Source organism: Corticium candelabrum, chromosome 15, assembly GCF_963422355.1.
Source record: "Corticium candelabrum chromosome 15, ooCorCand1.1, whole genome shotgun sequence".
NCBI lineage: Eukaryota > Metazoa > Porifera > Homoscleromorpha > Homosclerophorida > Plakinidae > Corticium > Corticium candelabrum.
In genome coordinates, this window is record NC_085099.1 from 7,694,081 (window position 1) to 7,720,984 (window position 26,904).

The 26,904-nt window shown below is 42.1% G+C and overlaps 2 protein-coding genes across 2 annotated transcripts; one reads left to right on the forward strand and one right to left on the reverse strand.

The window, feature by feature from the left end:
* Positions 1 to 2: 2 nt before the first annotated feature.
* Positions 3 to 22,957, reverse strand: LOC134190455 (phosphatidylinositol polyphosphate 5-phosphatase type IV-like). Its single transcript, XM_062658899.1, has 13 exons — positions 21,652 to 22,957; positions 21,076 to 21,173; positions 20,371 to 20,495; positions 20,257 to 20,315; positions 19,194 to 19,260; positions 19,044 to 19,136; positions 18,877 to 18,986; positions 10,305 to 10,347; positions 10,123 to 10,238; positions 9,968 to 10,056; positions 970 to 1,020; positions 296 to 342; positions 3 to 223 (listed from the first exon to the last, which is right to left on the reverse strand). The coding sequence occupies exons 1-13, from the start codon at positions 22,753 to 22,755 to the stop codon at positions 129 to 131; spliced, it is 2,097 nt and encodes a 698-aa protein (XP_062514883.1). The 5' UTR covers positions 22,756 to 22,957; the 3' UTR covers positions 3 to 128.
* Positions 22,958 to 23,813: 856 nt separating this feature from the next.
* LOC134191356 (rab-like protein 6) lies at positions 23,814 to 26,475 on the forward strand. Its single transcript, XM_062659965.1, has 6 exons — positions 23,814 to 23,972; positions 24,051 to 24,184; positions 24,311 to 24,417; positions 24,537 to 24,564; positions 24,629 to 24,676; positions 26,107 to 26,475. The coding sequence occupies exons 2-6, from the start codon at positions 24,082 to 24,084 to the stop codon at positions 26,160 to 26,162; spliced, it is 342 nt and encodes a 113-aa protein (XP_062515949.1). The 5' UTR covers positions 23,814 to 23,972; positions 24,051 to 24,081; the 3' UTR covers positions 26,163 to 26,475.
* The last annotated feature ends 429 nt before the right edge of the window (positions 26,476 to 26,904 follow it).

Consider the following 26,904-nt stretch of genomic DNA (forward strand, 5'->3'; position numbering starts at 1 on the left):
GCTTCAGTCACTGACATTTATTAAAAGTAAAAATGTTCAAAAATAAATATATCTTCTTAATTAAAAACATTCCATCCCTTTCAGCAAATACAAACTCAGAGAACAGCTATAACTACTCTGATTCTTGGCTATAAGATGACACATACTGCACTCTTGCTATTATCACATGAAGATGCTTGAGAAGACGATGAAGAAATATGCCTTGCTCTTCGTCTTGCATTGCCTATACATATGCACCAAGACCACAAATAAATCATCATCAAACTGACAATCAACATTAAATTAAATTTCTAACCTTCAGAATATACAGCTCGATCAAATTGAACAGGAGCATTGGGCAAACTGGAAAAGAGAGAACTCAAAGTAGACAAATAACAATAAAAAAGTGTTTCAGGGGCATTGAAAACATATCAAAGGTGATCCTGCCTAACAAGTGTAGTCTCGTGTAGCCAGACCATCTCCGATGATGGTGGAGATGGTCTGGCTATGCAAGACTATGCAAATTAACAATAAACTGCCAAGAATTGTGTCCTGCCAACATCTGTCAAACTGTGGTCAAGGCTGAATTTAGTTAGCATCAACAGTCGCATACTGGGATCAACATTGAGTACAGCTAGAACAAGTGATCTTTTGCTTCTTGTAAGAAGAAATCTATAAATTAGTTGATCGACTAGAGTATTAAGCAAAAGCTTGTGGCAAACAGCCGCTGGCTGTAGCGCACTTTTTGAAAACTGGTTGGATCAGCAGCACTGGTTCCTCTGCCTATATGAGTTTATAAACATACATTGCATGTTACACCCCCCCCACACACACACACACACACACACATGCACACATGCACGCGCACACACACACACACACACACACACACACACACACACACACACACACACACACACACATGCACACACACACACACACACACACACACACACACACACACACACACAAGTTTCATAAGCCAACTACCTGTTCTCTCCAGTAGCTTGCAGCATGGCTTGGAACATAGCACAAACAGGCCTACATATAACAACAAACTACACTGCAACATTTACATTAAATGCTTGTATGAATGAAGAAGCATTTTATGACACTGGCTACACATTAGGAAGTTGCTTATCTGATGAGACATTATTATGCAACTTACCTGAATAAGGCTATACCACAAGAAAATTACAGTATCAGGCCTAATTACTTGCCAAATAGAAGTTATCAAATGACTAAAATTACTAGATCTAATTAAAGACCACATCCCAATCCAATCTGCATATTCATGAATAATGAGAACCCTCACCATCAGCTGTCACATCTAGGATATAATTAATACAAAACTTGAATTTGTAAAACAGAGTATAGCAATGAAATAAACAGCAGCATATCCAGTTATCTTATAACCTTTCACATGAGCTCCTTTCCAAACCGAGCTGAGCTGAGGCAAGCCAAACCATCCAGGCATGCCAATTTGAGGTGAGCCACTCCAGCATGGCTTGGCTTGGCTTGTCTCAGCTTGGTCCGCATTCACACAACCTTTCAAAAGCAAGCTGTGCTGACCCATGTTGGCCTGGTTACAAGTGCTCGTGTGAACGAGCTATGTACAAACAATGTTATCTCACAGAAGGGCATGCCCCTATAGCAAGTGTTGCAGAAGGTGTGACCTACATATCATGCCTGGAAAGCCAGGTAGCCTTGGACATGGTAACACATTGGTGACCACATTCATTATGGAGTCATCTGCAGAGCAGTAGAATACTTCAAGAAACTACTGCACCGCAACTATCTCAAGTACAGTAATATGTGACATCTGATAGAAAATTAAAGAAGAAGGCATCAAATCAATACAGGCATGACAGCAGTAGAAACCGCTATGAAAATCTCTACAAAGGAGATTGAGCACATGTGCACCTATTTATACATTGCATGAAACTCAGTAGGTAAAAGCTAGTGGAATATAAGCTCTAGTGATTAGACATTTGATGTGGTAGATGTGTCATACTGGGTGTGCCATCTCATTTTATAAATGCCATAGCATGATTTATTGCTATTAGCCCTCGTAAGAGTGCGACATATACTGTATTTCTGCAAGCAGTGACCCATGGGGCACTATTTTTCATAGTTTTAAAACACGGGGCATTATTATTTCGCAAGCATATAGAGATTGCATTGTTCATTTGCACACCACCACACTACACACACAAACTACCTAATGTAATCTTACAGTTACCCCTGGCTACTTTCGCTATCACTTGAGTCGTATTCCTGGTCTGTTGCATACGTTGAATCTTCATCATCGCTCAGTAGTTCTATCTGCGTGTTCATTTCATCTCAACCGTATACATTGATAGACATGCATGCATACAACTGAGTTTGAATACTACCCCAGTGCGGCACGAATCAAGCATGGGGCATTATTATTTGGTATAGGCTCACCATGGGGCATTATTATTTGGTATAGGCTCACCATGGGGCATTATTATTTGGTATAGGCTCACCATGGAGCATTATTTGAGCATGGGGCACTATTCGCAGAAATACAGTATTTGGGAGTGCCATTTGCTTTCAGCTGTACATCTAACACACTTTACAGTCAAATAGTCAACGACATTCCTCTATTTTCATGCCTACGTAAACAAATTCCAAAACTGTATTTCTTCCTTTACTCATCAAGACAGACTACTAGTTCTAGAGCTCTTAGCTCCTTTTCATCTTCATCTTCCTATTTCTTGCCTTCTTCAACTTGTACACTACCTGTCATTGTCATTTCTTTGGACCATGTCCACACAAAATTTTTGGGCACACCCATTTCGATTTTTACAAGTGCCACCCCCACAGAAACTTGGATGCAGGTTTGCTTATACTGATCTGCCACAAACTGTTGTCATGGAATGATCAGGCCAAAAAGGAACAGAGTGGTCTATTTTTAAAGAAAGTTTCTCTCTGTCTTCACTGTGCTTGACCACATGATAGATATATTAAGCCTCACAGCCAGTAGAAAATTTCAAGACCTCAAGACGCTGAGAACCTAGTGCATAGGATAGGATTAAGGGCCAGAATCTACAGAACTCTTTTGCATGTTACCATCAGATACTGACATATATAGTGGGCTGACGACCACTGCGTGTTGATCTTTGAGTACTTGTATTACAATTAAGTTCATACCATATGGCAGTCTTCATCCTAATTGGTCTTATCTTCAAACCCATCATCCCAAGAACTAGTTAGCCTTACCACTTTTCAAAATACAAATACAAGTCCATTGTCTTCATAGCTAATCACTACCTACTCATGCAGCAAAGCATGGTGGGCTTGTACCAAGAGGAAGCCAAGGCATGGCAGAGCGCTGTGCCTTTTGTATGCTGGGGATAACCCTGCATGTAATGATCTTTTCTAGCTTCTTTCTGTCCTTCCAAGCTGGACGGTAGATGGGATAGAATTCCAAGCTTTCAAGAAAGTACGGAATCAAGACAAAAATGTGCTTGTTGAATCATCAATTACGAAATGTTTGAACAAGGGTTTATCCAAACTTGAAGCACTAAAGCTGACATACTACCTTCAGCTGAAAGCCATGTGTCCATGATAAATGACGCTTATTTTACGAAGAACATTGATAAATATTGAGTTACACTGCACTTCCAAAAGCTCAGCATTTACTGGCAGTTTGCTCTTATAATCAATTAGGGCCAAGTATGCTCTTGAGGTGAAGATTTAGGAGATTTATTAACATATGCTTCAACTATGTTGGGCAAATGTAAAACAAGGAACATGGAATGGAACGGAATGAACGTGGAATAGAATGTGCATGTGCCATGTCTGCGTATACTGATGCAAGCTGACAAAGAATGTGTAATGGAATGTGAAACGCGGACTGCCATTTAAGACACAGACACTAGCAGCTGAGACAGTATCCATACATCCATGATACTTAATGAATGAGAAGCATCAGGCTTAACAGATGACCTCATTGGCAATGAGTCGAATATGCCCCCTGGAAGCGGATAAAAGAACCAGGTAATCTGAAGTAGAGTCGAGCAATACCTTAATGCTGCCTTGCCCATATACTATAGTAGCTTCAGCAATGATTCCTGCAACAGAACAGTCTAAGGAGAATTCTTTTAACTCTCATCCCTTATTCGCAGAGCATGAGCTCTCAATTTAATAAATCACCGGTACCTTGCAGCCATTGTGTCAATTAAGGCACGTTGACAACCGCTTCGAACACAAATCCATTTTATCAAAAGCTGCAAGATGCCCCTAGCTACCAAGATTTAATCCTCAGGAAATCTCATCACTCGATCCAAAATCGAATCAGCTGCTAGTATTGAGTACGTGAGGGCAGTTGAACCAATTAACCGTTGAAACAATGAGCCTTCATATTCCAACTATGTTTTGATAGCCAGCTCTCCATGCATCGAGAATACCTTCATAAGTTATATTGCTGAATCCCTAAAAAGTCATAGAATGGCTGATTTGCTAATTAGCCAATTGTGTTGTTCATTCCTCAGTAATTGTTGTCTTGTGTTCATTATAGACATACATGTAATGGCAAAGACGTACTGTCAGTTTGGAAGTGGTCTGGGTGAAAATTTAGAAGCATGCACGCACACGCACAAACATGCATTGGTTAAAGATAAGTCTCTTCTCGTGTTTGATTTCTTCAAATGTCAGTACATACATATACTTATATAAATGGGACATGCCATCTCACGAGGAACGAAATTTTGCGAGTGGTACATCCTTCTTGCCTAATCTTTGTGATTTCATACTTATCAAGATGTCGGTTATATCTTGGTGGTACGTAATGCAATCATGAGATGATTCCGCTTTGCCTGACTATCCTGCTCTTCATTGAGTCGAACACAACTTTGGTTGACTTGATAGGTTACTAAATTTGAATTAATTAACATAAGAAAAAGTAACCTTTCTGGGAAACCTCTAGAGCCAGAAACAGAATGAACAGGTATGCAATTAAAATCTGTATGCATTTTTCTGGTCTGAGGACCTGCTGGCACTTGATATGAGGCTCTCTACAGAGTGATTAAATAACACATACTTAATCGGTTAGACACTACAAGTTGCCTACATGTTACCAATTAGAATAGAACCTCATAATTTGTGTGAGAGGCGTTTCCTGTGCTGTATTTGAATTTATATCAATATAGTAAAAGTTTTAGCTTGACGCTACAATACCATATTTTGAAAGTTTTCGGGAATGGTCCATTGGTGAAATAAAAATATTGAAAAGTGGTTCGGTTGAAACTGGACCAATTGGACCGGTGGCTATGTCCCTGAATTTTTGTGCTGTGTTGTTCATTACACAGTATAACTGTTACATTGTTCATTATCCATGCAGTGTCGTTGACTCTGTATTGTTTTTGGTAGTGTTGATGTGCGGATACTGTCTGTTTCTTAGATGTTGTGTTATGAAGCTCTGACTAACGTTCCAGTTTGCACGTTTCACATTCCATTATGCATTCTTCGTGAGCTTGCAGACATGGCACCTGCACATTCTATTCCACTTTCCGTTCCACGTACGTTCCATTCCGCATTCCATTCCATTCCACGTTCCTTGTTTCACATGTTGCCGCTTTGTTGCACCTAATTCATACTCTTGACCAATGAAATTATACAATAACTGCCTTTGCCCAAACAATAATGTAAAGCAGCCATTTGAACAAACGTCAGCTTTATTCAACTACATTTCCTATTCTATCTTTTGGTAGCCAGCTGTGCAACTTGGAGAAAGCCTCAACTGCAAAGGCAGTTGACACCATATTCAGGAAGGAGACTCGACAGGGACTTGATCTTCCATGGAGAGACTCACTTTGTGAACGCTTAGGTAATTGGATGGTCAATGCGTCAGTGAGGATTCGAACAGTACAAGCTTTATCTTGGAAAAAGTCACTGGGCTCTAGTAACAACCTAGTTAGAGGACTATCATGAGTATTCTATAGAGATAAGTTGCCCTTTGCGGATGTGCATACTAACTTTTTCGCTATTTCACTAAAGGAATTACGTTCTGTTTTTGGAGGTGTGTATGTGTACGTGTGTTTGACTGTGTATTGTATGTATTCTCTCATGTGTGAGAGGCTGTACCTATTGGTACAAAGTGAAATATATTATTGTTATGTTTCCTCCAAAAAGTAGCCAAGGTGCCTGGGTGCTTTTATGGTCATTTTATGGTACATATAGTCTGTATCCATACTATGCGGCTACCATAATGAGCTATTCCTTCACTTGAAAGAGTTGTTACATCTCGAGGTTCAAAAACAGTCTGTTAAGCCTGGCACTGTACGGGCATGCCATTCTATGTGAGGTAATACAGCAGTACAAGAAATCCCTGTCCCAATGCTCACAACCCACTCAAGGTCAAGCCTGCCTATACACAAAGCACTCCTTAGATAAACGTAGAAGACCCAGTCTGGGATTTTCTATATCAGCCCTGTACATTGCAAGCCTGGTGGAAATGCAGTTAGACAGCTTGTCCATTAAAATAAACAAATGACTGAAGGTAAATGTTCCACTGTATCAATGTTGTATTATTTGGAGCGAGCCTTGGCGACGCCCTTCCTATGTGTCCTGATCTGTGTTGAGATGTGTGTGATGGTACGTATGTACGGTCGGTCGTATGTACATACGTACTTGCGACTGACCGGCCAGAAATAACGTTTCTTTTGAGCCAATCACAAACATGTTGATTTGTGATGTCACAATGCAGGTGTAAGTGTAATAGCTGTACAGCTCTCCAGGTTGCTGCACGTCAGTCCCATGAGACTAATAAGAGAATTTGCAAACAAGCTCGAGCTTCTAGAGATGGCTTGATGACTGCGGCCAAAATGCAACTGAATGTGAGAACACATCGCTTTTACAAAGAAATTTATGTTAGCGCTCTACCCATGTTCTCCGCGGTGTACAAATGTGCGTGTTGGCTGTGAATGAACTACTCGTAGCTTGATTTGAAGTGGCCAAGTTTACAGGAAAATTTCTTTTTTGCTAGAGCATCTACGAAAAAAGCATACACACCACAACACATTGCAAAGGTGCATGTACGAATCGGTTTTGTGACTACTTCAAATTTCTACATACACGTACATAGTTCTTAGCTGACAAAGTAAAGAGAGGAAGATGTTCACAACTGATTGCTGCACGCCACGGGACCACTACCAGAATGTAGAAAACTACAAAAAATTTACGTTAGCACGATACTAAAACGTGCATGTTCTCCACGATGACAAATCACTAGCAGTAGCAAACCAAGTTCTAAACCCAGTGTGAACACAGCAGTGACTGTGCCTCGAGTCTGTCTGACTCGCCCCAACAATGCTTTGCATTTTTAACTAGTAGACTCACCACAGATACTAAAAGTCAATTTTCTGTAGAACTTCGGACATCTGTCCTATAAAAATCACTTTGCCTACATTCCTTCATGAACAACTGTTAATTAATTAAGCTGTGTTGCCAATTCAAGTTCAAACAAATCCATGTGGCATCTGGTAGTAGTGGCAATTCCAAAATATTGCAAATCTACTAAATACAACAAGTAAGCTGAGGTTTCATGGTAAAGCTATGGAGAATAGAAATTAAGATGCGCTGGACGCTGCATGTAATGTGGATTGCAAATACATCTTCTACATATAACTTTGAATATCATCACGATATTGTTTTTGTGCTCCACCTATTTTGCACATAACAGGAAAAATCCAAGAAAGCACTAAATTTGTCAAAGAGTGGCAAACTCTGCCAAGGTAGAAAATGATAAAAAGCTGCAACTAAAAGCTAACACAACTGTTGCTGTACAACCACCTTTAGCTAGAAATGTTGAATTGCAGTGGTGTGATGATGAATGTGCATGCATAGGATTATGTTTATAAGTGTGCACTTGTAAATAGAATTCATTCTTGTGTTCGGCATTGGGTGACTCGGTCATCACAGTGGTGACAGGAGTGGTTGTGTTTTCTTTGGTGTGTAAATGTGCATGTTGTGGAAACAAGACGACGGTGCAACAAGTAGCGGTGACCCTGATTTGGATGCCTACGGAGGGAGAGAGATGAAACTAGCAAGGACATTCAGAGAAGATGTGACGCCAGCAAATTGGTTAGCTTTCAAAGTCATCTCAAGTTAACCGAGAAGGTAAAGCGTGCTAAAGGCATAAGACAATGGGAAGAAGTGGAGTACCAGCCCATGATGCTGCAGTTACAGCTGTCGGGTGAGCTGGAAGCGTGGTTGAACCAAGAAGAAATGGCAGGTGGATTGTGGATGAATGAAATGAGAGAGTTAATGTGCAGACTGGAAAAGAGATATGAGACATCAGGAGGATTGGAGCAAGCAATTCGGAGGTTTGAGGAGAGTAAGCAGCAACTAGAGGAACAGCTTCGTTCATTTATGGTTTGATTGAGACAGCTGGCTTGCTATGCATTTGCAAAAGAGGAAGCAATGGCAGTTTGGATCTAGAGTTCTATGGAAATTCATCTCAGGTATTCAGTGTGATTTCATTAGACAGGAAAAAATTAGGCAAAAGTGGATGACAGATGAAGGGAAGCTGAGCTTTGAAGACCTACTTAGCATAGTGAGAAAGCCATGGTAGTGAGTAAAGCAATAAAGGCTTCGTCTCAAGGGACATCGGATGGAGAGGTGACAGCGGATGGAGAGGTGACAGCCGACAAAGAGAAAGACAACAGCAACAGTATTAGCGATGTATTAGTGACAAATCGAATGTCAAACCAGCTGGGGTGTGTGGCCATTACCAAGTTGGTGGTATCCGCTTCAGTAATGAAGAAGCATTGGAAGTAAGGATAAGACAAGAAGAAAGTGGAATGTTGGTATTGCCATCAACTTCATCCCGGTGGATATAAGGAACGTTGGAGGCATACTAGAGAGTGTCAAGATTTGGAACCATGTCAGCAGTACAGGTGGAGAGGCAGGCAGCCACCAAAGTCAGTGGTGGTAGACGACCTTGGTAGATTGCAACATTCAACGAAGGAAGAGAAACAGAATCAGGGGAAACTACCAAAGGACGGTACAGGGCAACAACGAAAACCTATTTGTAAGAATCCATATGTCTCTCTTATATGGATCAGAAGCACAAAGTGGTTACTATGCTGGACACTGGAGCAGATAAAATAGTTTGGTAGCAACAGAAAGACTGTCGGAAGCTGCATTGGCCAATATGAAACAGCAGAAGCGGAGGGCTGTTGAGGAGCTGGACCGGAAATGATCAAAAGAAAAGGTCAGTCAATTGGTGATTTCTGTTTGAATGGTACCTCCATCTCACATTATGGTACAGAGGTTCCTGGTAGTAGAGGGATTGGTGGTCCCTATGATTTTGGGAATGGATTTCCTGAGACGACTAAGAAAAATCACATTTGATTCTAATTGTGACAGAAGATTTGGGGAGGAATCAAGTGATCAGGTGGATTGGGAGGTCAGAGCCTCAAGGAGGATGAGGAGACGACCAAGACATTTGAGCCCTGATCCTCAGCAGAAACAATATCAGGAAGTGGAGTATGAAGCCGAGACATGGACGATGATTGACAAGTTGAGTGGGTAGTTAGGAAGCTAATGGTTGTAGAGTAGAACAATAATTGTTAGAAGGGAAGTGTGATGAGGGATGTGTATGCGCAGGAGTACTTATGTAAGTGTGCACTTGTAAATACACTTCATTCTTGTGATTGACATTGGGTGCCTCAGTCATCACAGTGGTGGACAAGAATAAATTCTACACATTTTCCATACTAAATGTAGAGACCGCTTTCGCAAGACATGGTGCATCAACATAGTGCATTCTATGCGATTTCCTTGTTCTGCTACCTTTTGGCACACAAATTGAAATTGTCAACACACTTAAAACTTTTCATGCATGCATCCACAAATGCATGTAAGTCATGTACCTGTAAATGTACTGGTTGCTAGTAAGAATTACCCACAGATTACAAACGTAGACACAAACCATTATCTATGTAAACCTTGTACTAACCTGTGATCAGATGAAGATATAGTATCACAAGACTGATATAGATGTCCAGTAATTGTAGACCCATATCGAGACTTGAACAGTATTCGATCCTATTTCAAGATTTATCAGTATTGTATATTTATAAAGAAATCATTTTCAAAGAATGGCATCCTCACTGTCCATGATTGTGTGCGACTCTTCTCTGATGTGTCATAAATGTCGCTATTCAGATTATACTTGTATGTTGGAAGAAACCTTATGGGTTGCTCCGAAAATCCATTGAATACATTTCCTAACAACCAGCATCACTGCTATCACATCATAGTTCATATATACATGTGTCCTCTAGCCTACTTACCTTTCTTCATTTCTCTTGCAAGCTGATCTTTTGTCAATGCCCCCTATGCACACATACACACAACCCAAGTATAGGCAACCTGTTACTAGTTGTTCAAATCAAGTCTCCAAAATAACATATAAAGGCAATTTCTGACTACTAAATGCATGATAAATAAGCAGATACATATTGTGACCATATGAACAAATAATTTAAACCTTTCACCTAATTAACGTGAAATGTTGTATAAATCTCAGTTAAATATTCAGACTAAACAAAGCACATTCAAACATGATCGTGTCCAAACAGTCACTTAATTTCATACCTTACTTCAATAATGCTACATTAAATGATCTCCTACATAATATAATATAATAGAATAAGAATGATCAAAGGGTCAGAGAACTGATTTAGATTTGAAAAAGGTTTGTCATTTGATCAACAACTAGCACACTATGGCTGCAAGCACTTATTACTATCTGGTTGGTTTGCATTTGAGTGAAAAGACTGTACTGAGGCTAACTGGATATGCATCACAAAACAAAGTAATAGAACTGTAGTAGTCTAGTAGCAGGCTTAAATGTCGTCATCACCCTCTAGGTAGGGTGTAGGGTCTTTACCCTCAACTGGACGCCCACCAACCCGGCAGGTAAGTCTCAGAAAAGTACATGTTTCCATGTAATCCATTTGGCACTAGTAACTGGCTTATCAATTATTGATTGCGTGTGCTACGAGGATTTTGCCAGCTCTGCACAACATGCCCAATATATATATATATATATATATATATATATATATATATATATATATATATATATATATATATATATATATATACACATATATCAATATATACATATATCAATGACTACCAGGAAAGCACTGATCCTCATTGCTAACGGTCCCCACACCATATCACAGAAACTCACCATCGATGAAAACAAGTCTACTCTCACACGCAGAGCCATATAGGCAGTGAGAAAGAACCATCAGACTTGTTTCATTATATTGCTGTCTCCACTCAGGATTAAACCCATTATTACTATTATTATAATTTTTTGTTATTGTAAACAATTGTTAACAAACAAGAACAAAGCAGCCAATAACATGCTCTTACAGCAAAAAAATCGCTTAGAAACACTAGCTAGAGTCCAATAACGTGTTGAGCTGTACATGATATTTGCTTAAATCAATTCTGTCCATGCTATATGTAATCAGCCTTTCAGTCGACTCTTGGCAGCAGCCAAGAGAAGACTTTTGGTAATGTTGTTAAATGGGAACTCCAACAAAAATACAACCTGATCTCAAAATGTAGGCTTTATCGTGAAATTTCTTGCTATGCTACTTCCATCGCTTTGGTAGCGGAGAAAACGCGTGTTATGTATGGAGCATGCGCCAAGCTGACACATCATTGGCGATAAGCTCCGCCTACACCAAATGAATTGCCTCTGTAGCTCAGTTATCTTGCCAGTAAACTACACGCAAACTAAACGGGAATGGTAACTATAGAGGTATCTTGTGTTTTAAGGCCTTACAAAAGCTTTTTGTAACAAAAGTAGCATGCTAGAGGCCGTTTTGTCCCAGCAGACTTGACCCTCTCCTCTCACAGAAGATAAAGCTAGCACAATAAAACTCAATGGCAATTAGCATCAGCCTTCGCTCTATTGATCTACAAGGAGAAACACGCACAAGATTCAAATACGTCAAGGAAGCGTAAAAGTTCTCTTCAAGAGACCTGCGTAGATGGACATGCCCCTTCTTGTTGTTCTCTAGTCCTACGTCCACATCAAATTTACTAAAGGTAGCACGCTGGTGTGCTCAGCTTTGGCAATCAGCATGGCTTCTAGATGCCTCATGAGCCACGTTAGAGGACTGAGTATTCGGGAATGACAAAGGAGGGAATATTGCCATAGTCACGAGTCTACACACTGTGCAGGGTGAAACAACTTACGTACTACAGTACTAAAAAGCTACACCGTCTACATCATTGGGCTCATGTAAAAGTCTAAGGCTCCATTCTGCACCTGTAACACTTCGCCGAGCCGCTGTTTGAAAGGGGCGTGTCTGCTTACTCAGATCTCTACAAGAGAACCTAATATTTGAACCCTCTGAATCTTCCTCCTCATAGATTAATTTATTGTGAAATTTCGTGCTGTGCTACTTTTAGGTTAACAGTCGCTTTGGTAGCGAAGAAAACACGGGTTAGGTACGAAGCATGCGCCAAGCTGACACGTCATCGGTGCTAACCTCCACCTACACCAAATGAATTGCTAGCGTAGTTCAGTTATCTTGCCAGTAAACTCCATGAAAACTAAACGGGAATGGTAACTATAGAGGCATCTTGTGTTTTAAGGCCTTAGAAGATCTCTCTGCAATGAAAGTAGGATGCTAGACGCCGTTTTCTCCCAGCAGACTTGACCCTCTCCTCTCACAGAAAGATGAGGCTAGCACAATAAAACTCAACGGTAATTAGCGTTACCCTTCATTCCAGCCTACATTTAGAGATCAGGTTGTATTTCCGTCGGAGTTCCCCTTTAATTAATGTTGTTTCTTCTTCTGCAACCCCTGAGGCACATGATAGCCGCTCAACTAAGAGCAAACTCATCCACTCAGCCGGCATCTGATCCAACACATTGTTACGCTGTATGCCATGTCCTGCTTCTCAGAGATCAGTGATGATAGTCTCTTCAGGAACATTGAAGTTGTAGTTTGCTGGTATTTGCATGAGAATATCACGGGTGTGAAAGATGCATGCTCAACTGTGTTAATATGTACTTCATATTATCATTTCTTCTCCTGTTCTTGTTTTCTTAGACAAGATGATATTGAAGATGTTAGTAGAGCATGAGGGTTGAAGACTCTGACATCTAGTAAGTCTTTTGAAATCGACCACCCCAAAAACCACACATTGAGCTGTCTGGTCTAGCTTCATCTTCAGATGCGTTGGTCCGCTGAGGTAGTATCACTCCACTCAAGGGCTGTAAGGTTGGTTCTCTTTGCATGTCATGACCGACATCATCCAACATCTTGATAATAGTATCTTATCTCATTATATCAGTTTCGGAAATCCACCAGCAGGGCAAGATAATGAGTGTTCAACAAAAGTGGTTTTTGCATGCACATAAATCAGGTAAAGATGCTGGTTGCCAACCATAGCACAAGCACATTATTATTGTGTGTCGTTATGCTCCTCCATAATGGGCAAGTGGGGTCTTTACCTAAGTCATAGTCCTGGACAAATCTAGAGAAACATGAGAAAGAAAGACAGATAAGTCTCAGAATTTACTGTCGTCACTGAGGTTTAAATCCCAAAACCGTGGAGTGGTAGCCATTGTTACTAACTACTAAGCAAGGCAGTGACTTATGTTGTGCTCAACCAGATCAGTCTGCTTTGTAAAGTCTATTACAAGTACCGGAAGCAAACCCTGCTTCAGAAGTACTTAGACCATCACGGCTGTCTAGAAGACATGACTTTACGAAGGATCCGAGTAGATCCCAGAAGCACTGTTTTCTGTAAGTGCTGCAGGTTGTGATGACCTGAAATAATGTCCAGCCACCATGCAATACCCGTGTGCACTGTGCCCAAAGTTCCCAAGACCACCGAAACCACCAGTGTTCGACATATTATTGTCGTGCTCAACGAGATCAGTCTGGTTCGTAACGTCTATTACAAGTACTGAAAGCAAACCCTGCTTCAGAAGTACTTATTATTATTTATGTATGTGTGTGTCGTGCTCAACCAGATCAGTCTGGTTTGTAAAGTCTATTACAAGTACCGGAAGCAAACCCTGCTTCAGAAGTACTTAGACCATCACGGCTGTCTAGAAAGAAGACATGACTTTACGAAGGATCCGAGTAGATCCCAGAAGCACTGTTTTCTGTAAGTGCTGCAGGTTGTGATGACCTGGAATAATGTCCAGCCACCGTGCAATACCTGCGTGCACTGTGCCCAAAGCTCCCAAGACCACCGGAACCACCAGTGTTCGACAATGCCACATGCGGCTTATCTCCACCCTCAAGTCACTGTACTTCGCCAACTTCTCAGCATGTTTCTTGCCAATGTTGCCATCAGCAGGACAGCTGATATCAATAAGAAGACAAGTGTTTGTCTTCCTATTTCTGAGACAGATGTCTGGACGATTGGCTTTGATCCTCCTGGCAGTGGGGATGGTGGTATCCCACATCATAGTAATGTCATCCGTCTCCACAAGCCTATCAGGATGATGTCGGTACCATCTGCTCTCCACTGGAACCCCAAAATGGCGACAAACGTCCCAGTGAATGATGGATGCCACCTGATTGTGTCGATCAGTGTAGTCCGTCGGTGCCAAAGCACTACAGCCTGCCACAATGTGGTCGACTGTTTCCAGGCCTACACTGCACATTTTTTTTATTATTATGTGTCGCTATGCCCCTCCATAATGGGCAAGTGGGGTCTTTACCCCCATCTGGGCGCCCACCAACCCAGCAGGTGAGCCCAGCGGGGTACATGTTTCCGTGTAGTCCATACGGCGATCAATGACTAGCCAATTCGATATAGATAGCAGGCATTACAGTGACCGCGTACTCGATACAGCACGCCTAGTGGATATCAACGACCACCAGGAAAGCACTGGACGTCATCGTCAACGGACCGTTCGCCAGACCACAGAAACTCCCCAACGACTGAAACGAGTCATAGTCTCATGGATAAAGCTAGAGAAACATGAGAAAGAAAGACAGACAAGTTTCACAATTTACTGTCGTCACTGGGGTTTGAACCCCCAAACCATGGAGTGATAGCCATTGTCGCTAACCACTAAGCCACGGCGGTGACTATTATTATTATTATGTGTCGCTATGCCCCTCCATAATGGGTAAGTGGGGTCTTTACCCCCATCTGGGCGCCCACCAACCCGGCAGGTGAGCCCAGCGGGGTACATGTTTCCGTGTAGTCCATACGGCAATCAATGACTAGCCAATTCCATATAGATTGCAGGCATTACAGTGACCGCGAACTCGTGGACAGCACGCCTAGTGGATATCAACGACCACCAGGAAAGCACTGAACGTCATCGTCAACGGACTGTTCGCCAGACCACAGAAACTCCCCAACGACTGAAACGAGTCATAGTCTCATGGATAAAGCTAGAGAAACATGAGAAAGAAAGACAGACAAGTTTCATAATTTACTGTCGTCACTGGGATTTGAACCCCCAAACCATGGAGTGGTAGCCATTGTCGCTAACCACTAAGCCACTATTAAGACATTATTATTATTATTATTATTATTATTATTATTACTACGTGTCACTATGCCCCTCCATGATGGGCAAGTGGGGTCTTTACATCCATCTGAGTGTCCACCAACCCGGTACATGTTTCTGTGTAGTCCACACTGAGATCAATGACTAGCCAATTGGATATAGATTGCCCGCATTACGGTGACCGCGAACTCGATACAGCACAATACAGATTATTATTATGTGTCGCTATGCCCCTCCATAATGGGCAAGTGGGGTCTTTACCCCCATCTGGGCGCCCACCAACCCGGCAGGTGAGCCCAGCGGGGTACATGTTTCCGTGTAGTCCATACGGCGATCAATGACTAGCCAATTCAATATAGATTGCAGGCATTACGGTGACTGCAAACTCGTGACAGCACACCTAGTGGATATCAACGACCACCAGGAAAGCACTGAACGTCATGGTCAACGGACCGTTCGCCAGACCACAGAAACTCCCCAACGACTGAAACGAGTCATAGTCTCATGGATAAAGCTAGAGAAACATGAGAGAGAAAGACAGACAAGTTTCATAATTTACTATCGTCACTGGGGTTTGAACCCCCAAACCATGGAGTGGTAGCCATTGTCGCTAACCACTAAGCCTTATTATTATATGTCGTTATGCCCCTCCATAATGGGCAACTGGGGTCTCTACCCCCATCTAGGCGCCCACCAACCCGGCAGGTGAGCCCAGCAGGTACATGTTTCCGTGTAGTCCATACGGCAATCAATGACTAGCCAATTCGATATAGATTGCAGGCATTACGGTGACCGCGTACTCGATACAGCACGCCTAGTGGATATCAATGATCACCAGAAAAGCACTGGACGTCATCGTCAACGGACCGTTCGCCAGACCACAGAAACTCCCCAACAACTGAAACGAGTCATAGTCTCATGGATAAAGCTAGAGAAACATGAGAGAGAAAGACGGACAAGTTTCATAATTTACTATCGTCACTGGGGTTTGAACCCCCAAACCATGGAGTAGTAGCCATTGTCACTAACCACTAAGCCACGGTGGTGACTCTATTATTATTATTATTCTTATTATTATTATTATTATTATTATAAACACACACACACACACACACACACACACACACACACACACACACACACACACACACACACACACACACACACACACACATATTGATCAGAAAAAACATTTACATATAGCAGAAAATCGCTTAGAAACACTAGCTAGAGTCAAATAACGTGTCCAGATGTACAAAATATTTACTTAAAAGATATCAATTCTATCTATGCTATGTTGGCATCACCCTCTAGGTACAGGGTAAGTGGGTTCTTTACCCTCAACTGGGCGCCCACCAACCAAGTGTAAGTCCCATAAAGCTACATGTTTCCATGTAATCTATATGACGCTACTAACTGGCTTATCAATTACTGATTTCGTGCGCTACAAAGACTTCACCAGCTCTGAACAGCATGACCAGTAGATATCAATGACTATCAGGAAAGCGCTAATCCTCATTGCCAACGATCTCCACTCCAGATCACGGCAACTCCTCATTGACGGAAACAAGTCTACTCTCAGACAGCCAAATAGGAAGGGAAAAAGAACCAACAGACTTGTTTTATTATTATTATTATTATAGTGTCATGCTCAACCAGATAAGAAGACAAGTGTTTGTCTTCTTATTTCTGAAACAGATGTCAGGACCATTGGCACCGATCTTCCTAGCAGTAGGGATGGCTGTATCCCATATCATAGGAATGTCGTCCGTCTCCACAAGCCTATCAGGATGATGGTGGTATGATCTGCTCTCCACTGGAACCCCAAAATGATGACAAATGTCCCAGTGGATAATGGAGGCCACTTGAGTGTGTCGATCAGTGTAGTCCATTGGTGCCAATGCACTACAGCCTGCCACAATGTGGTTGACTGCTTCCAGGCCTACACTGTAGAAGCGGCAAGTGGGACTGACAGCTTGATGCAAAATATTGCGCTCATAATACAGAGCCCAAAGAGCTCGGTCTTGAGCAGCAATAACCAGTCCCTCAGTTGCAGCAGGAAGATTCGATGACTTCAGCCATTTGTAGGTCTCTTTCATGTCCATAGGTGGTTTCTCAGTCAGACGGCGATACTGACGATGCATAGGTTTTCTGCCCCAGTGCTGTACACAAAGAGAACCGCTGCACGTGCGGAAATGTTTCGCATCTGTCTGAGGCACTTGCTTGAAGACACCATCACACAAGATGGTTCCACTTCCATGTGACTTGTGTGACTTGTCCTTAGAGAGACTTCCCTGCAGCTGTGCAGTAAACTGACAAGCCATGCGTCGGATTGAATGATAGGACCTCCTAGCCTCACACTTCCGGACTATTTGCATGAAGAGATCAGAGCTGTTACAAAGGTAACAGTCCAGCCCCACAATACAAGACTGATACGTCGACTCAATCTGTTGTAACCCTCGACCGCCCTCGGTGCACGGAGCATACAGCCAGTGAATGTCTGCACCAGGATAGTGGACACCGTGCATAGAGAGAAGTTTCCTGGTCCATCGATCAAGCTGCTGCGGGTCCATGGTCCTCCAATAAATGACACCAAAACCATAAGTGAGAACCGGCAGCCCAAACCTGTTGATGGCCAGAATCTTGTTCCGACCGTACAACTCGTTTCAGAGAATCATCTTCGCTCTGCAAAGTACTCACAACGGAGCGTTTCCCGCATAGTGCTGTGCTGGATACCGTTACTCGCATTCACACCCAAATACTTGTAGACTTGACCCAGTTCCAAACAGTTTATGGTGTCAGTTTTTCCTACGGTCACCCAGAATTGTGTCCAGAGAGCTTGCCGTTGACAAAGTGTGCAACAACACACTTGTCCAAACCAAACTTCATCTGGATGTCATCAGCAGACTTGTCCCCCCTTCCCCCCAAAAGCTTGTGTGGTTCTTGTGTAAGCAGATGTTCCCAGCATTTACCCAATGAGCAATTAGTAATTAGCATAAGAGGTGGGCTTGTCTTTTAATTGAAGACTGTCCATTGGTTATAGTAGCTAATTAATCAATTTGCATAACAAGGTTGATAGAAGTTCATCTGCAATGCACACCCAAAGATTGGCATGACCATAAAGTGTTTAGCGTGTCTCTAGTACCTTACTGTCAAAAGTTATTCAGGATTTACTGAGGGAGAAATCAGTGTGGACATACTTTAGAAAAACTACATAACTCAAAGTAGAGCGCCTACCAGTTCTCTGTTACTTTGCTCTCTAAACTTATCAAGTGCTCGAAAGCAAAGATAGAATAATACAACTTTACCAAGAAATAACATAGTATGTTAAGACAGTAATCTCTCACCTGAATATCTCCTTCACTGAGCAGTCTGTCCATTTCTCTTCGCTCTGCCTCACAGCGATAGTTTAAATCACCAAACCAAAAGACACAGTCGTAACGATAAGTTACATCAGCTACAGCAGAAGCAGCTTATTAAATGTTGAAAGAAAGACGATAAATGTATCATATACCCGTATGTCCATATGCACCACCTTTAGGGATTGTAAGTGATTGACAGACTTTAGCCACCTCGGTGTGTCTAACCAGCATTTTTTCTTCATGTGCTGTAAGAAATTGTCAGTATTGCTTTGCTAGTCACCAAGTCATATTACTGTATCTACCTGATAAATGAGAGTTGATAAATAACATGGAAGTACCAAATATAGTACACGCAACTGCTAATCCACCCTATTAAACATAAAACAATTCTATTAGGTACGTGTGTGTGTGTGTGTGTGTGTGTGTGTGTGTGTGTGTGTGTGTGTGTGTGTGTGTGTGTGTGTGTGTGTGTGTGTGTGCTCGCACACGCGCACTTGTTAGTGTCTATGCAATCTTGTGTATGTGCATATTTCATTAAATTGCTATGTCTCGCTTTGTTCTTTTGGCTTAGCAAACTAACTGATTTCTTCCATTACTGCCTCTAAAAACAAATCTTTCGAAAACTACAGTAAAACATGTATTATCCAAACTAACTGGTGATTGATGTGTTCATAAATTCTAAATGTATGCATAATCAACTAAAACAACTTTTCACACACTATACAGATAATTATGATGAGTTAACTTTGACTGATTTAGACTAAAGCTTCCATGTAGTCATGCTGATTGAACTGGTGTACTGTATCTCCTTCTGCTTACAAATGTGACCTATACAAACCTACATGGCAAACCAGTGGGACCAGAGTCGTCTCTATAAAGAACTCAGAGGACAGCAGCACACATGGTGGCGGAACAGTGCTGCAAGTACAGTGATATGCCAGTCTGTGCATTCGAATAATTAATGTTTCTGTTGATTGACATTTGGATAATCGACGTTCTACTTCAGTTGAATCGCAATGTGACATTATGATGGGATGCAATCTAAGTTGTATTCAACATGACAAAAAGACTAATTCTAATCACCATCAAGATGTATGTAATCAAGGTCATTACCCACCTGATAATGGATGCAACTATATGTAATCTTCAATAAGCAAAAGAACTATGACAAACTCAAAAAAGTTTAAATTTCACAACAACAGCATATACGATGTTTCATCATCCCATAAGTTAAATATTCTTAACAATACAGTCCAACGGAGCACTGCATCATAACAATATCGACTTTAAGCCTTCTTATGATCCGTTTGTGAACAGTAGATGATAAGAAACTCAGTAAATCTACTCGACATTGACACAACAAACCTTTGTTTTAATCAAACTTGCTGGTTTAAATGTGGTAATCACATTGCTATCAACAAATCCTGCAACATAGTGCACTCATTGCAAACACAAAACATAAAATCCAATTAGACGCACCACAGCAAAACCAGATAAGATCTCTTCTGATAAACACAGAAAGCTGTAAGCAACCCTGTCTGCAGGAATAAGCCAGCACATGTGATGAACCAAGTGTTTCCTGAAGTTTGACATTCCAGTCATGTCTAATGCACAATGAAAACTCATATTACTTGCTTGTACAGTAGAACCTCGCTAATCCAGACCTCGTTAATCCGGACGACTTACAGCACCCGGCCTCGCATCTCCAGAATATGTTGGGAATTCTGAGGCAGGTTAAATCCGGGAATCATTGCTGTGATTCAAAAATGTCTGCGTCTGATGTACGTAACGGCAAGCTGTCTGGCAAAAATAAGGGCAAGAAGGCTAAACGTCGTCACAAGACATTGACAATAGATGAGAAGATCGCTATTCTTGATGAACCAGCAACATCTTACGCTGCAATAGCAGAGCGGTACGGAGTAGGCCGAAGCACAATTGGCGACATCAAGAAGAAAGAAGTGGATCCGCGACAATTTAAAAGAAAGCTGACTGAAAAGACACGCGTTTCTTTAATCCGGACGACTTCACTAATCCGGACAGCTAGACGTTGAGCGCGGAACAAGGCTGTCCGGATTAGCGAGGTTCTACTGTACTTGCCTTCTTGCTAACATCTCAATACAACATGTCAAACACATGCATAAACTTATTGACCGTTTTATCATATTTCTGACCACACTACGGTACCTGTCCATATAAGTTTCCTGTACTCCAATAACATAAAGGTCTTGTAATGTCTCCACATTAGATGGTAAAACAAAGTCATCTAAGTTGTCTGCCACTTCCTGTAACCATAATATTAGCATAAATAAACACAAAAACCAATCTGTACCAATGTGCGCGCGCCCGCGCTCGCACACACACACACACACGGTGTTTCTCCCCTCTCTCCTCTCCATCTTCCCGTCTCCATCCTGTCGCCTTCCTTTCTCTCCTCTTCCCCCTCCTGCTCACTTTCCTTAATTCCCTCCCTTCGCTTTTGCTCTGCTCCCCTCCCATTTTTCTTCCTCTCCTCTTTCTTGCCTCCTCTCCCTCCCTGTTGTCCCTATACCCTCCTTTCTCCCTCCCATCCTCTCTCTCTCCCTTTGCTCTCTGTCTCCCTTCTCCCCTAGTCTCTCTCTCTTCTCCCCTGGTCTCCCTTCTCCCTTCTCCCCTAGTCTCTCTCTCCCTTCTCCCCTAGTCTCCCTTCTCCCCTAGTCCCTCTCCCCTCCCCTCTCTCTCTCCTTTCTTGCATACTCAAAATGAAAGAAATTAACTACATACCTTCTGTTCGTGCATATTCCATGTCCCAATAAAAATCTTTAGCATCATGTCAGGAAAATACTGTCTAACCAACTGGCTGTCACTATACTCAAACTCGCTCACTGAGCGTACTGAACGTGTAGATATTGGAGTTAGTAAACTCGATTTATCAAAAAGTTGTGATGTATTCATAACAGGAGTATGCTGTAGGCTACCAGACAATGGGCCACAAGTTCCTGGTGTGTAAGAGATAATACTCTCAGCATCCTTTCCAAGGGAAGAGAGTAGCCGTTTGTGGGATTGTTCAACTGCAAGAAACTCCTGATGTTTCCCTTTGCTTCTATCTGCAGCAGTTGTAACTCCACTGTCTAAAGGCAACAACTTGTTGGCAGCCTGTCGATGATTCAAAACCTCATCTGTAGAAAGAAGCATTAGCTTCGATGACTTTAATGTATCAAGATGTTTGGCTTCAAATGTCAATTGTCTGCTGGAGACATCAACAGGATGTACTGAGTTTGAATTGACGTTCCCTTTCTTCCTTTTATGGTGTTTCTTTCTGTGTCTGTGTGGTGATGCAGAATGCCCACCAAATGAATCATCGTTTGAGAAAGAGAATATGGCACCATTGCTAACAGCGGAGCTAGCAACAACACAAGGATCTACTTGAAAAGCCGATTGAGAAGAACTTTCCAGCGTGTCTGTTTCACGTTTGTTCAGTGCCAACGTTCGTCCGCTACCATGTTCACTACTCTGAGACGTACTCAATGTTCTCAGACTCTCATACATATGACAAATTTCATCTGCCGAAAAACTTCGAAGTTGAAATGGTTGCCTTTCACTACGATTGGCTAACAAACGTCTTGTAGTGCCGCTCGTCTTCGTTGCCATAGTAACAGCTTGACTTGATTTGTTCTCAACGTTTGTGCCTGGAGATGACGAGCCAGTTGCCATCGTTCTTTGACGTGCTTCCATCTTTGTTCCATTCCAATAGTCTACCTGAGCTGAGTGGCTATGACTATGAAAGTTTTTACTATCACGCCCCACAGCTGGAGTTCTCAGCGGAGGTAGGATGCTAGAGTCGCTCTGCGCACCTTTTCGAAATTTTCCTGCGCCCGCTTGCTCCATCTACAACGAAACAATACACCCACAAGGTGTACACACACACACACACACACACACACACACACACACACACACACACACACACACACGCACGCACGCACGCACACACACACACGCACGCACACACGCGCACACACACACACACACACACACACACACACACACACACACACACACACACACACACACACACACGCACGCACCTCCCAGCTTACTTAGGTGTAGGAAATGCGGTACTAATCCGGGACACTTTCTACCTTAATTAGCTAGTTGTACGGTATCCGTAGGCGGCTCGCGTTCGTGAGTAACATGTCCAACGGAGTTTTCAGACCGTCTACTGAAACGCCAAGTCCTAGCTAGACAATACGTATTTGTTGAAACCCTAGCTGTCATGGAAGTAAACATGCAAACTTCCTAGTAGTGTACACTGTTAGATAGGTAGTCGTCGTTTTGCGATCGTGATCAAGACAATTGAAATGTACAGTCTAGGTATGCACTCAGTTCCGTTGTAACGACAGTGGTGTGGTATTTACTGACATAGAAATTGATATCGGCAAACATTGACTATCAACAGTGTTAGATGCAGCACAGTGTAGCAAAGGATTGATTGTAGTATGGGACGTGTGAATAGTTGACTGTAGGTGGCATTCAACTCCTGAAGGTGTTTCTTGGTTGTCACGTACACACAGTCCCTAGCTACAATACAAAAGGATGGGGCGACGGAAGTTCATGAAGCGTTCTTGCCGCCGTTTGGTCACTTGCATGAATCGTTCTTAGACTCACCTGTAGTCGGACACAGAAATGATTTTTAAGGTAGGTCCTATCATGAAACGTGGTCGTGGGGAGGAGAAATTTGAGATTTGTGTGTACACACACACACACACACACACACACACACACACACACACACACACACACACACACACACACACACACACACACATACACACACACACACACACACACACACACACACACACATACACACACACACACACACACACACACACACACACACACACACACACACACACACACACACACCACATATACCAAAAGCTCGATGGAGACCCCTATAGGACCACGCCCCTTTCTGTTGTGCGACCCGGATTAGAAGCCTCGCTACGCTCGGCAAAAATGACGACTGTAGCACATGATGTGATCCCATTTTCCAACTGTTGAGGCTCTGAACGAGATTCTCGCCGTCTAATGCAATACATGTAAGAACGGATTACTTTAGTAACAGCTTGTCAAAATAGATGTAAACGTCATCGATGTATGGTATCATGATCGACCAGGTCGTAGCGCGCTTTACGACAATTTCCAATCATGGGTAATGAGCAGGGAAAGGTTAGCGGAAGCGTGCCAGCCGGCATGCAAGCTATAGGACAGCGTTTACAACGCCGGTTCGCAAGAGGTGTTCAATACAACAGTAAGCAAATTAGAATATTGATAATAATTGAGTGTATGGACTCGCTCTCCTTGTTGTTGCCATTCTTTTTCACACTGTACAGCTGCAGTGGGTATGGAGTACTAAAGTAAAGCCTGTTGTTTTCAGTGAAAATTGTTATCAAAGGCGACAGAAATACCGGCAAATCATGTCTGCTTAGAAGGCTGCAAGGTGGTACATTCAAAGAAGAATATCTACCTAGCAAAGAGATACAGGTACAATTATATGTTTTACCTAAAACTGTGGGACTTTAGCCAATTTATGATATCATATTTCAATTGCATCATTGTATTTTGTGTCCTCTATCTTTATTGTCCATGTTTTTAATTAATAGGTGGCGAATATTCAATGGAATTACAGAGGTAGATATTGTAGCTGTTGTTCTGTTGCTGGTGCATTTTTTGTTGATATGCGTGTGTTGGTCAGCTACTGATGACATTGTGAAGGTTGACGTCTGGGATGTAGTTGATAAAGGTCAGTGCATTCCTATTGTTGTATTGGGTCTAGCGCTGTTCATGCTTGAATGGTCAGGTATTACTATAATTAGTGGCCATGTGACATTAACTTCCCAACATCTTTGCTAACTAGTTACAAGCTTAAGGTGCCTGATCATGAATTCATGCACGCACAGACACACCCACGCAAACTTGAAAGCGAGCCTTTATCCACACATTTACCATTTACCAGTTTGTGATAGCTTGCTGTTGAACGACAAAGCGACTTCTCAATCTTTTCCCTGTTGCACATGACTCAAAATGGGTCAGGAACTTTGAGGCCAGTAGTTATACATAATAAAAAACTGTATGTCATAGAACGTGGTCCACCCTAAGATGTTCGCTTGCACACAACTTGAAATCGTGGCACGTTTTCAAATTTGCGTGGGTGTGCGTGCACGTGCATGGTGAATCGTGAGCAGGCGCCTTTAAGATTATACGAAGATTGCATGAGTACAGGACTCCCCAAGTGATGCTGATTGGATTTGAGCAATATTTTGTTGTTCCTTGAAAAGCATTGTTTTGAAACATTGATAGAGACTGTCACAAAATAAGAGACAGATGCTTGGTGTCTTTCTCTCATGATGTGTCCCGACATTTAATTGCTGAGGTGTGAAACACTGGGTATAGTAGTGCAGGCCGGTCATGTGATGTACGACTGACTGGTCAGCTCAACAACCTGCTAGGCAGCTGTGTAACATGTGATCACAAATCGTGTAGTTTAGTTTAGTGTGTGTGTGTGTGTGTGTGTGTGTGTGTGTGTGTGTGTGTGTGTGTGTGTGTGTGTGTGTGTGTGTGTGTGCCCGGATGTATATGGTGGCACCCGGAGTTTGAATTGCTCTGTGGTTGCCTACCATTTTCTGATACTCTATGGTTCCATCGCTTATCATTTTCTATCCTTTGAGTAACTCGCCACACCAGCAAGTGAGAAAAGCATGGCTGCAAGACCGGGACGTCGTAGGATGGCGTCATTGCGTCGTCTCTCACTTGTTCACCCGCGGAGAACTTGCAAGTCTCTCGGGGTTGATTTCCTGCACAAAGAACATTGACAAAGTCGCGGAAAAGGATTTCATTTTGTACTTTGTTTCATGGAATGTCAGGTCGCTCGTTGACGTTGACGGGCCCCCAGAAACTGCGTGTGTGAGTGCTAAAACAGCTATTGTTGAGGAGAGGAAAATAGATCTTGTAGTAAGAGACTAGACCTTTTCACAGGGCGTGGCACTAACGACATCATCACCTACCGCACGCCGGTTTGGTTCACTTTTGATGCATTGGCGTTTGCTAACCGCGTGAGTCTAGAGCCAAAGCAACAATTTTTCTTTTTGAACTTTAACTGTGCGTATAGCGATGCATCGAATTAGGTGAGGCCTCATTAGGACTCGGCTCTTGTGTGTTTTGCGTGTTTTGCAGTGATGGACAACCTCTTTCTGATTTCTTTCGTGACTCTACCGCGTCGTTTTGAGTAATGATTTAACATTGAGACTTGACAGACGTCAAATGCGGGTAGAAACGTGTGTACGTAATCTATGATGCGTGTTCTGTGTGGTACGCACTTACCAAATGGTTTGATTTGTACCTCTTGAATACTTTCTAGAAAGTGTGGCGTCTAAGGAATGAAAGGACCCTAGGTAGCAAGTAGATAAAGTTCTGTTAATTAATACAATTAATCAATGTTGTAATAATATAATTGAGTATTACTATTAAAAATGGTGTACACAATGAAAATGAAATTGAACAGCAAGTGGTAGTGTATCCTGGAGCATTACACACAAGAGTACACAATGATAACAAGAGCCTACATATATTGACCTTTACAAACTCAAATTGATATCAATGACACTAATTACTATTAGTTTACCGTTCAAAAATTAAATCTATAGTACAAGAGGTGGATGCAAATTTGTTAGACATGAATAAACAGTAAATACCTTTTATAAAAGTTCCATGCTTGAACTAAGTGTTATTTATACATTGTAAAATGCTATGGTTCGTTGTCTGTCTGATCACCCCTCTATATTGATTCTAAGAGAAGCCACTTGTCGGCATTTAATTAATGACTTGCTCCTCAGTAAACTGACCTCCTCCTTCTAGAAAAGGAGGTAGCACAAGAGATGCCCAACGTCCATGAGAATGTCAGCAATAATAAACCCTTTGTTTGCCATGACTTGATCTCCAGGCACAAATTTATTGAGAAACCAGACTGCTTTG

Bases quoted from the DNA above. Each gene is read 5' to 3' on its own strand.
- LOC134190455 (XM_062658899.1), bottom strand. From the start codon at position 22,755: ATGGAGCAAGCGGGCGCAGGAAAATTTCGAAAAGGTGCGCAGAGCGAC. The intron at 10,348-18,876 runs GTGAGAGATTAC...ATGTGTGCATAG, and splicing joins TCAGTGAAGGAGATATTCAG to GGGGCATTGACAAAAGATCA. The intron at 10,057-10,122 runs GTGAGGATGCCA...ATCTTGAAATAG, and splicing joins GTCGCACACAATCATGGACA to GATCGAATACTGTTCAAGTC.
- LOC134191356 (XM_062659965.1), top strand. From the start codon at position 24,082: ATGGGTAATGAGCAGGGAAAGGTTAGCGGAAGCGTGCCAGCCGGCATG. The intron at 24,185-24,310 runs GTAAGCAAATTA...TGTTGTTTTCAG, and splicing joins AAGAGGTGTTCAATACAACA to TGAAAATTGTTATCAAAGGC. The intron at 24,565-24,628 runs GTAGATATTGTA...TGTGTTGGTCAG, and splicing joins TATTCAATGGAATTACAGAG to CTACTGATGACATTGTGAAG.